This window comes from Saccostrea cucullata, unplaced genomic scaffold, assembly GCF_032062105.1.
Source record: "Saccostrea cucullata isolate Sc308-1 unplaced genomic scaffold, CSIRO_AGI_Scuc_v1 ctg245, whole genome shotgun sequence".
In the NCBI taxonomy this organism is placed as follows: Eukaryota; Metazoa; Mollusca; class Bivalvia; order Ostreida; family Ostreidae; genus Saccostrea; species Saccostrea cuccullata.
In genome coordinates, this window is record NW_026924728.1 from 49,846 (window position 1) to 61,906 (window position 12,061).

General features: G+C 33.9%; 1 protein-coding gene across 1 annotated transcript in view; it reads left to right on the forward strand.

Annotated features, from left to right (window-relative positions):
- The first annotated feature begins 5,431 nt into the window (after positions 1–5,431).
- Positions 5,432–12,061, forward strand: part of LOC134267132 (phospholipase D1-like) — a 30,086-nt gene continuing 23,456 nt past the window's right edge. The window contains exons 1-3 of the mRNA XM_062749351.1: positions 5,432–5,679; positions 7,882–7,988; positions 10,155–10,305. Coding sequence (XP_062605335.1) covers positions 5,669–5,679; positions 7,882–7,988; positions 10,155–10,305 — 269 coding nt within the window. The 5' untranslated portion in view covers positions 5,432–5,668. The remainder of the gene's footprint in view (positions 5,680–7,881; positions 7,989–10,154; positions 10,306–12,061) is intronic.

Sequence of the window (12,061 nt, forward strand, 5' to 3'; positions counted from 1 at the left end):
AAATATTTTTATCAAACTTCATATGCTGATACATACTGATGAGAGCCATTCAACTGTATCACCATTTATCAACCTTGACCTTTCCTTTGACCTTGACCTCACTTTTCTTAAATCAGTGTGTAGCGTAGTTTTAAAGAAACCATCCATATTTTTTTTAACATATGCTGATACATACTGATGAAAACTTTTCAACTGCATCAACATTTTTTGACCTTGGCCTTTCCTTTGACCTTGACCTCACTTTTCTTAAATTAGTGTTAAACTTCATATGCTGATACATACTGATGTAAGCAATTCGACTGCATCATTATTCAAGATATTCTGAAATTTCGTATACAAATTGAACATTTTCATGTTGCATTTACTGATATACCCTCGGCGGAGCATTCATGTCCTATGGACATATTTCTAGTTTCTTTTATTTCTTTTTAAAAGAAACCCACAGCACTGACAGAGAAATGGTTTAAAAAAAACATTTAAAAAAAAAGGCCTAACAAAGGTTGATTTGTTAGATAGGGCGACCCCAAAGGTTCTGATAAAAAAAAGTATCGACCTATCAGCCAAAAATGACGGTATATTTAATCTCGATAACTGCAATTGTCATAAAGCTTGTCTTTTGACATTCAATTGACCATGCATAAGGCGCACGAACCTCGTCTTCTTAAATATTTCCAGGGTTCGAAATGTTATATGGCAACCACAGATTGTTTGAATAACATGTTTTTTTTATGCACTCTCTTTTCTCCTGAACTTCAAATTTTCCTAGTAAGCATCAAATTGGAGTTCCCGGAATATGATGAGATTCCTCTTGCCGATCTCAGAAATGGGAAGTAGAGTTCTGAATACCGGGCATTTGAGCAGCCAAAGAAATCTTCAAGGCATTTCTAAGAAAAATAAAAAATTATAGAGCTTTAACGAACGTTCACAGTATCTCAATGGACTATTTAAGTCAAGTGAAAAACAAATATTAAATTTTTTAATCAAAATTTATATGTTTAATGGGACAAGGAAACTAGCAGAATCTGATATAACAGAGAATAAACAAAAAATGAGGAAGCTATTGAAACAGTAACGGAGTGTCATTTTTTAGATTGAATTGAGCTCTTCTTCCTTGTTTATAATTCACACTGTACTTGTTATCAAAGGTATGCATATTTTCTTTCTGTATAATCATATAGACACATATATTAGACCCGTTTTTTGACTTGATCATCAGAAATTTGTAAGATAAGAGTAACTATAATTTGAGGAAAGTGGAAGGATGGGCTTCGTGTTGATTTGGTATATTGGACACTGTCAACAGAACATTCTATTTCACAAAATATATATTTCAAAATCTTAATTCCTGAAGGGAATATTTTGAGTTGCTGGTGTTATGCAAAAATAACTTGATTACATCTGTACTAATCAGAGACCAGATGAACTTATGTGATAATAAGGTGGTCTTTGTCAGTACATGTATATGTCTATTTGTAAGTGGACTTTTTTTTTTTGAAAATGCTACACCTACTATAGTTTTAGAAATTTTAAAATAGATAAGCTATTGACAAACAGGTTGATGCAACAAAGAATCAACAGGCAGGCTCGTAAGCCTCGTTTAACATCAAGATTTCACAAATTCTATGATCAGTACACAGACTTTGTCAGCAAATACAATCATTAAATAAAATGCTGACTGACATTTTTCCTACAACTTGTTCCAAACCATTATTTAAATACTGAATTGTCTAGGGATTTTTCCGTTTGTCCGAAAATAATAAGGAGCACATGCATGGTGGGCGTGATCCGTTCACAATGGATGCTTGCTTCTTCATGGCACCTGATTCCACCTATGATGTTTTAGAGGTACGCGTTTGCTGTGCGTGCTTCCAATTTATTGTTTTCTATGGACTCTTAAGCTTGATTGCTACTCGTTAGCTCTATATTCCGATTTCAATGTATAACATGACCCACAAGTAAACTACACCAAGGTATATGTACATAATCATGTTAACAGCTGGGCATGATTTTGGCGAAAACTATACGAAATCAAAGACCAACGTGCCATTTAATTATTGTTCCTATAGTTTTAAGTCCAAGTGCTATACTTTTCCTATCAGATTTTCGGACTCAAGTGTCCAACCAGTGCGCACCCAAACATCTTGAATACACAGCTGCCAATGTAGAGCCTTTCATAAGGAAGATGAATGGGAATTCGTAGTTGTGCAGGGATAGATTAGCTCCTTCAACGGCCACTTATACTGCATATGCTAAATAATTATATACATGCTATTTCATGTTCATATTTGTGTATCTGCGTGCACACAGTTTTATGAACGGATGTGTAAAATTTAGAGTCGCTTTATACTGGAATTTCCTGAGCGGCGAGTTATTACCACTTTGTATAAAGTTTACTTCCTGATATTGTGAAACTTAAAAAAAATGAAATGAGTTTTAGGGTTACTTCAAGTATATATCGATATCTTACTCGGTGAGTATAAAAATATTTACTATTTTCAATTAAATTGTGAAGCTAACTGATTGGTTTTAAGTAATAAAAGATTAATCAGCATATATGGAAAATTTATATGTAATAATATTCTAGCCCAAGCAAACAAAAAAAATATTAAAGGTCCAGTTGTGCATCCAGTTGGGGTGGTTTAGGGGCCTGCCCCCCCCCCTTCAACTCGACGTGAGGTATGCATGTCGGAACATTGTGTATGTCCATAATTATTCTAAATATGTATATATATATGAACCATACATATGGTTTTTAAGAAAATAAATGAGCGAATGTCTGTACCTGGCCTGGGGGCCATAAAACTTAGACGAGCTCACTTTTGATCTTGGTCTCACTTTTTCCAAAGGAATATATAGTGGAAAAGTGAGACTGAGATCAAAAGTGAGTTCGTCTAAGTTTTATGGCCCCCAGGCCTGGTAATTAAAAAATGACGCCGGAAACTCGGATCACTAACATGAAGCTTGTTTCATTTTTAAAGATCTTGTTATATTTTATGGTATATTAACAACAAACTCCATATAGAAAAAAAAATCTTGATCCGCCCTTGTATAGCCTTCACTGTCGTAACACTGTATATAAAGTTGGCAAAAAACTATGTGTACTGGGTACATTTATAAGGCATTATGTTTACATAGTACGAAAACTGTAACTGTATAAGACTTGTGATAAATTGAGGATTAACTGTATGGCATTAAAAACTTCTTTGACCAGTGTTGACAGCATGACAATGGTGTTACGTTTTAATTTTTGTACGGAATACATTACCATGGCGTGCAAAAAATTACACAAAATCAAATTTAAAACAAAATATTTTATAAAATTTGAAGTTTAAAAAACATTTTTCCGTGCAGTATTTATTTTTTACGAATCAATACTAATCAGAAAGTTTTTTCTATCAAGCCATCCTTATTTTGAGAATCTGTCTAAGTCTATATACTTTTAGGTCTCTGTTGAAATTCAAAGCAGAGATATGAATAAATTGGAAATCTTTAAAAATAATTTTTTTTTTCGTTGTAATTTTAAACATAATGAATGATTTTACTTAAAAGACAATGACTTAGGAAGTTGTACCAAAAACATATTTTCCATAGAACTGCATGGATTTGGGGTATGCTTAAACTGTACCGTATACAATTACATATTGTAGTTTGACTAAATTAAGTTTGCATGCGTGGGTTTAACTGGGTTAAAGCAAACTTTATCTGTATCAAAAAATATTGAACGAAATTCTGGGAACCTCTCTCTCTCTCTCTCTCTCTCTCTCTCTCTCTCTCTCTATTATTTCTGAATCTCTAGTCTCTCTCAAATTCACTCTCTCTCTCACTCGATCAAACTGTAAACTAAATATTGCGATAATCTATGTTTCACAACCGTAAACTAACTTAATTGAAAACAATCATTTGCGATTGCAAAACATAGATTATCTGATAAATACAGTTTCACGATTTGTAAACTATAGTTTACAAACCGTTAACTATAGTTAACGATCTGATAAATATAGTTTCACGATTTGTGAAACTATGATTAACAACCCTTAACTATAGTTTACGATTGTAAACTATAGTTTACAAACGTGAATCTACGTTTATCAACAAAATCTCTCTCTCTCTCTCTCTCTCTCTCTCTCTCTCTCTCTCTCTCTATAGTTTCAGTCGATACACCTAGTTTATCAAATGTGAAACTAGGTTTATCTCATTTTTGTGAATTTGGCGTGCCATAGACTAGATTAACATTCAAGGTTCACAGATCACCGTACAAATTAATAGATTGGCATTTAAACTTCAAATAGTGTGTGCACGTATTTTTATCCCCGGTGTACAACGTTGTTTTGGGTTAAATCTGATTCTTTGGACTCAATCACCACTGAATCCCCACCCCCGGGAAAACTGACCACTATAACTACCGGAATTGTTTCGGGCATGGCATGGCTTACAGAAAACTACTTGAAAGTTTAACAAGGTATTTTTTTAATTTACTGTTTGGGCTTTATGCTGTATGGTATCGTACAAATTTCAAAATAGTATATTTGAGGCGTAGGAGTCGCTCGATTCGAAATCGTGTCAATGTCTGCTATAATGCTCGCAGACATTTGTATTCAGTTTCTTCAATCACGTTTTCACATTTTTTTTAATGGTCATTAGGTAGAGTTCGATCTCTTTGGTTGATTGGACAGACAGAATAACGTGTTTGTACTTATTTGCATGTCTATTTTAAGCATTGGATTAAAGGATAGGACTGGGCGATGTATATTTAAACTGTAGACCTATTCAATTTTGCATGCATGGCAATGGTATGGGTTCTTTTTTCTCTTTTTACTATCATCAAGGGAAATCTACGCAGTATTTTGAACCAGCTGAAGAAGATAGATTGAATGGGGGGGGGGGGGGTCTTCGGTAGGACTCACTTGGAATTAATTTCCCAGATACCATATGCAATAAAATCAAAACTATATGGTACTGAAGCTGCGTTAGAATATTCAGAGGGGTACTACAATCACCCCCCCCCCCCACACACACACACATACTTACTGATTCAGAGGAGTGGAGGGATTTTTACAAAGTTAACGTATAATCCACAGTTTTATCATTTTTCTCAGTAGGTATAAATTATACTATGGGAAAAAATAAATAATTAATAAAAAATTAAGTGTTTAAGAGCTCAATTATTTTACATTTTAGTTATATTTCTGTAATATCTCTTCATTTTTAACGATAAGGCTATAGTGAGTAAAATTTAACATACATTCAAATCCCGTTTTGAAGGCGTTGCGTAACGGGGGCTAATCATCACCCGCATAAACGTCACGGAATTATAATGGGCTGACGTGCGGTACATATATTGTCTTTCAATATAAGCATACTGGTAGGTAATACTAGGTATGAAACCAAATTATAAATAGAGCCAATCAAGACACCCTCTTTGATAGGAGAAAGAGAGAAGGAGAGAGAGATTTAAATCCTGATCTATGAACCTTTTTACGTGTGCTTGATCGATTCTGAATCACCTTTGCTTTAACCGACACTATACAACGTGCAATGCATCTTCACGGCCATACAAATCCATGATACCTAGGATCAGGAGCTTACATCGATGAAATTTCTATGTGTCATATGTAGACATGGTAAATGAGGATTTTATTGTCTGGGAAATTTGAAATGCCTCGGTATCATGGCTTTCCAGTAAGTTTTTTTTTGTTATTTTGACAAATACTTACATCTATCTCTGTTTCAAGAGATAACAGAAGTACTCAGTTAATGTATCAAACTTGAATGGATTGATTTGCTTATATGCTTGTTCGTAATTTAAGTAAGTTTTGTTTTTATATTTTTTGAATTCGATATATGTTTAGTTATACAAATTACATATGATCTTCGACAACATTATTACAATGAGAGTATAAAAATGTTTCCTTGTATCTTATTGGTCCATATTGTGCTAGTTCATTTTATACACAGCTTAATTATATACCTGTATCTGCTTTTAATTAATGCATTTGTATCTATATCATTAATAGATGCTGACATTTAATAACACTTCAAATAGCAGATTATGAAAGTGCTTCATTAAAAAAAAAATATTTGTAGTTCTGCAGGAATGGGGAATACATTCATGAGTGTACTTTCGGTTTAATTTAACACGTGGAAAGGAAGGGTAGAAGGGTGGGGGTATAGACCTAATGATATGTCTTTATTTAGGGATGAGTAGGGTGTCGAGGAAGGGGTTACACAGATAAAGGTTATTCTAACTATAATTTTCTCATTTAATATATGAGTTTTACTGAAGTGTCACACCGATCATCTGACGCATTTCCTTTGCGGAAAGTTCTCCTCATCGATTGTGTATTCTGTATGCCTCATTTCAAACTGATGTTCGTTTCAATATCATATTTTTCCTTTCCCTGCAATAAAAAAAAATATTTGTATTGATTGTAATCGATGTGTTCTTGCTTTTTAATTACAATATATAACCAAAAACGTGCATGATGCAAATTCTCTCTCTCTCTCTCTCTCTCTCTCTCTCTCTCTCTCTCTCTCTCTCTGGTTGTTTATCAGAAATATTGCATGAAATGTCTATACTTTCATGTTCTTTATAATTTTCTGTCGTGGAAGAGAAAAATTCATCATAGCGAACTTGAATTGAATTATCAGCAGAAATTCATCATATTTAGTAGCTGCAGAACTGTAGCGTTATGGTTTTATATATTAGTCTTTGACCATAACGGTTATGGTCAAAGACTAAGAAATGAAACCATAACGCTACAGTTCTGCAGCTACATATGTATTTAGAAAAATGTTAAGAGCAAAAGGAACTTTGTAAGGTTAGTGGTGAATTTGCATTCAGGATGGTGGTTTGTGGATGCAAAGGAAGAGGTTGGCATTGGTTTAATTTTAAAAGTGTATGAGTTAAACCTTTGCAATTAAAATAAAAATATTGGATTTCAGTCTCGTCAAATCATGTACTGTATATATAGAAGCGGAATCCATAGAAACCACTGTCACTTTAAAGAGGCTAATTGGAAGATGAGGGATGAGTATGGGGGGAATATCATTAAATGGAAGTACATGTATTCTCTTTATTTTTTTTTTGACTGACATAACTCAGTTAAGGCCATGGAATTTCCTCCGACATCATCATGTATGTATACTGATATCAGCACCCGAGAAAGTGGCATAGGCGTCGGAGGGGGGCTAGGGGGGCTTAGCCCTACGTACATACTCCCACTTTTTTGCAAAGATAGACATAATTTAGGCATTAAAGATTGTGCATAGTTTTAGCCCCCCCCCCACACTTTCAACAGGCACGTTGCAGTGTATATATGTTTGGGGAAAAAACTGTTACTGAAAAAAGTTCGAATCTAAACACCCCACCCACACACCCCGCCCCAACCCTCACGAAGTAGGATTTTAAGGTTTGGACTGGACAATGCTCAAATTTTCTTTTCTTTTCTTTCTTTTTTTTTTTTTTCTTCAGGTGTTTGATTTTTTTGTTTGAATTACCCCCCCCCCCCTTTTCAATTTCCTTCCGACGTCAATGAGTGGTATGAAAAAATCTAATTATTAAATAGAGTGTAACGATAAAAAAAAACAGTTTATAAAGTTAAATCCTGTGCGATAAAGACAAAATTATGAGTGACAAACTGTACAGATATCGGGTGTGAATGTCCAACTCTATTTTCAGTCGGGCTCGGTATGTTGAATAAATAGGTCAACTTTCATCGAAGTTTTGAAAGAAGGTTACCCAATGTTTATCGGTAGCTACTGTGCAGTTGTGTGATCTTTGAAGGATTAGATCATGACAGACGCTAATCCTCTACTGGACCCAGAGAAAATATGTCGTTACGACTCGTTTCCAGACTTTCTACGTTCTATTTCTTATTTTAGTGATGATGACGACGATTTCGAGGAGCTACCGGACTTCCAATTCACGGAAGATACCAGTGTTGGGGAGGTCGACCTTTTCGATTATCCGGATGAATCGGGTCAACATTGTAAGTAGAACATTGTAAGGCCAAATAAATATCTATCACAGTATGCACTTATACCTTATGCTTTATGGATCTAAGAACCCTCATTACAGTGGACATGGATGATAGTCATGCTGGTGTTCATTTCATATGGTTGCAGTGAAGCTTGACTGCTATCTATATTATCATTAAACATGCAAAAACCAGCAAATACACCTGAGACCTAAAGGTCACTGGTGATCACGTATGTACCATAATTTAAAGTTATTATTTTAACCTTTTATTTTTTTTTTAATTTTAGTAACTTCATGTGCACCCCATTTGCCATAATAATCAGCTAGTTGGTTATGGTCATTACAATGGCAAAAGCATGCTGCATGAATTTTTACTTGCTGTAGTTAGGATAGCTTATTATGCATGGTTGAATTGGCTACGTATACATGGTATATGTAGATTTTTGGAAAGCTATGTCCATACCTGCTATAGGATCTTGGGTACAGCCTTGCGCTGGATTCAATGTAAACTGATTAACTTTGATGTGTATGAATTATTTGAGAAGAAAGAAACAGAACAAGAATTACTTGTATGTAACTTAGGAAGTGCTCATAAGCAGTTTCCTGAAAATAAAAAATGTTTCTTTCCTTATGACTGATTTTGGATCCAATCATGCCAATTGAGACTTAAGGAAGAGGACAAAAACATTTCTTTCAAGCTGAAATTAAAAATAAAGATCATAAATTCATTAGATATTACTGTAATATTTTATACTCGTAAATGTAGATTTGTGAAAATTGAAATTTAGAAGTTTGAAGCACTAGCCAGCCTGTGCACTAACCATGCTAACAGGATGTTAGTAAATTTAAATGTTACAATGCTTAATTGTATCGTTATTGTACATGCATGATCTGTTACATGTATTTATTCAGCATGTGATAATTATAAAATTACCTTTCTTTGTATGAATTTATATGAAAGTTTATGCGAAATTAAGTCCCTATGTCCCATAAAAACAATGAATTAGCATGAAGTATATTGAAATAATCTTATGCATCAATTATAATAAATGTTGGTCATCAGCTTACTGGTATTAGCTGATCGAGTTATATTTTAAAATTTGAATGAATTTGATGTTATTATATTGCTAAGATAAATATGTGTGGTTATTTTTCTTTTCCCTGTAATGCAACGCGCGAAAGCGGAAATGGAATTCAAGAACGATAATTCTTTTTTAAAAGATTTTTTTTTTTTTTAAAAATCACAAACATGCAAAAATGAATCGTCTACACCTTTGTTTTCAATTTAAAAAAAATAATAAATTACTTTTCGTTTTTATTTACCTCATTTCTGAAGCACAAAAGTTTGTTTACAGAACAGAGGAAATTCGGACGGGCACACAAGAAAGTGTCGAAAAATAATAAATAACATGTTCATTACACAAAATTTGTAATACCCGGGAACGGAATTATATGTAGTTTAACTTTAAACGAAACATTGTTTGTTTATCCATCCGTTTTATTAAATTATGAATAAAAAAATCTAGTTGTATCAAACATGGAGGTCAAGGCACAGAATACGCTAACTTTGGGAGAGAAAAAGTCTCGATTTTTGCAATAAACATATACTTTTTCGCAATACAATCTCTTTAAACATCTTTAATCTATCAAATTTGAGTACATACAGAGCTACGAAATAATCCATCACTTTGCACGAGCATATTTTGTGGACCACATGTTTTACCGTGAAAACGGCACTTTTTTGAGTGTCTGCGCATGCGCGTATCTCCCTTTTGGTGTCATATTTTCTGTAAGCTTCATTAAATAAGACAAACCCGTATGAGGCATTTGAGACTTGAACAACTGATCGAGTTATATTTTAAAATTTGAATGAATTTGATGTTATTATATTGCTAAGATAAATATGTGTGCTGTTATTTTGTCTTTTTGTTTGTGAATCTGCCCATTATGCCATGTAGGGTTCAATCAAGTAAACTGTACTAATACATTGATATCAGATGTATGTAGGCCTAATCATATTATATAATACATAAATCTTATTCATTCATATGACTCAAATATTTGATCTGAAAATATACTCATTTGTTTGATGTTTCTGTTTTATTTTCAAGCAATTTCTGCATGTAAACCTTTCTTTGGAATATTTACAAAATGTTAATTCTCTTTCATATTTTAGTACCAAACTATTCATTTTCCACCATTCACAACAAACCCCTGCCATTTACGACATTACGGACCAACTGCTGGATCCCACGGACTGACGTAGAGGTCAAGGTCATAGAGGCTGAACGAGTGGACGCACATACCAAACTCTTCAATCCAAACCTGTAAGTCTTATACAATGTTAGATGCTGCTCTCATTGATTTAAAGTCCAACCTAATTGTCACCAGTAACTTGAACTAGGTGTAGCTCAGAAAAATATTTCAGAAATTAAAGTTAAAAAATAGACAGAGAAAAAGCAGTTGTGCAGAGTTAAACATTGAGGAATATGATCATGATGATTCATTTTGTCCAAATAAATATTCAGAAACAGAGTTGAAAAAGAAATACCTACTACAGAAGGGATGCATCCTAATTCACTGTGTCTCTTGAATTTCAATTAACGAGGGCTATATAAATACATTTTTAAAAAGAGAATCTATTATACATGTAATTAAGGAATTAATTCACTGCAATACAGATAACCAGTTTATAGTAAATAGAAGTGTTTGAGAATGTTTGAATTGTTTTCATTTTCCCGAGATTAAAATTAATCAACTACATTACATGTCACCCATCCTATCTCCTGTATCATAACACAGAATGTTTTAATGTTTCATCAGGAAACCTATATGGTACGTGTTTTTAGGGAAAGATCGACTGAATTTATAGACATGTTTGACAGATCATAGTAGAAGTGCACATGTAGTAGAACATTGGATTCAGTTGTTGGGCTTGACTAGCCATGCAAAATAGAATAGATAGATTAAGAACATAATTTATTTTATACAGAAATCATGTTTAATGCATTATTTACAGTAGTCAGCAACTTTTTTTTTTATTATACCTTCGTTTGCGGGGGTATATAGGAATCACCTTGTCCGTCTGTCTAGCTGTCCCTCCGTCCGTCTGTCTGTGCAAATGTGTCCGGTCCATATCTTTCTTACGGAGGGACATTAGAATCTATTACTCCACACAAAGATTGCCCATGACCTAAGGGTGTGTCATGACCTTGACCCAATGTCATTTGGGGAAGTTCAAGGTCACTGGAAGAAAAATTTCATAATTTGTGTCTGGTCCATATCTTTCTTATGGATAAACTTGGTAGGTTCTCATTTCACGCAAAGATTGCCCATGACCTAAGGGTGTGTCATGACCTTGACCCAAAGTCATTTGGGGAAGTTTAAGGTCACTGGAAGAAAAATTTCATAATTCATGTGTGATACATATCTTTATTATGGAAAAACTTACTTCTGAAAAACCCAGCGGGGGTTATTTTGTCCCGTTTGGACAGTTCTAGTTTGTATAGTTTTCAAAATCATGCAAGTTCATTTTGTGGTAACTTATACAATTTGTATGTTTTTCTGTGACTGTAGGTGAATTTTTATTTCAAATTGTTTAAGACTGCAAAGGTTTAATAGGAAGGGGGTACTCAAGGGACTTAAGAAAATGAATAATATTGTCAGTGACAAATACCTTACAAGTCTATTCCCAGAGTCTCAAATTAAATGTTACCATTTAGCTGCAGTTCCCTTTTCTGGGCTGCTAGAGCTAATAAAGCCATTGCCAGAACCAGTCTGCTGGGATATCATTTATTCATGAAGGAACTCCAGTTTGGTTATATCCCTGCAATATGCAGAGCTGATTAGGTAATTTCTGCGGAAGAAAGTAATCAGAATGCTTGCCAGTATGAATTTTTATGTAATAAGCCCTAATTGTTTACCATGTTTACAGCAATGAAGTTACAAATATGTGCCTTCATAAAATCTGAACAAGTTGCTCTTTCCTGGTAATCATGCAAATCTTATTTCTCATCTTAAATGTGGTAATGTGAACAAATTCAGACTTTCCCTCCCCCCTGTCAAAAGTAAAAGGAAAAAATT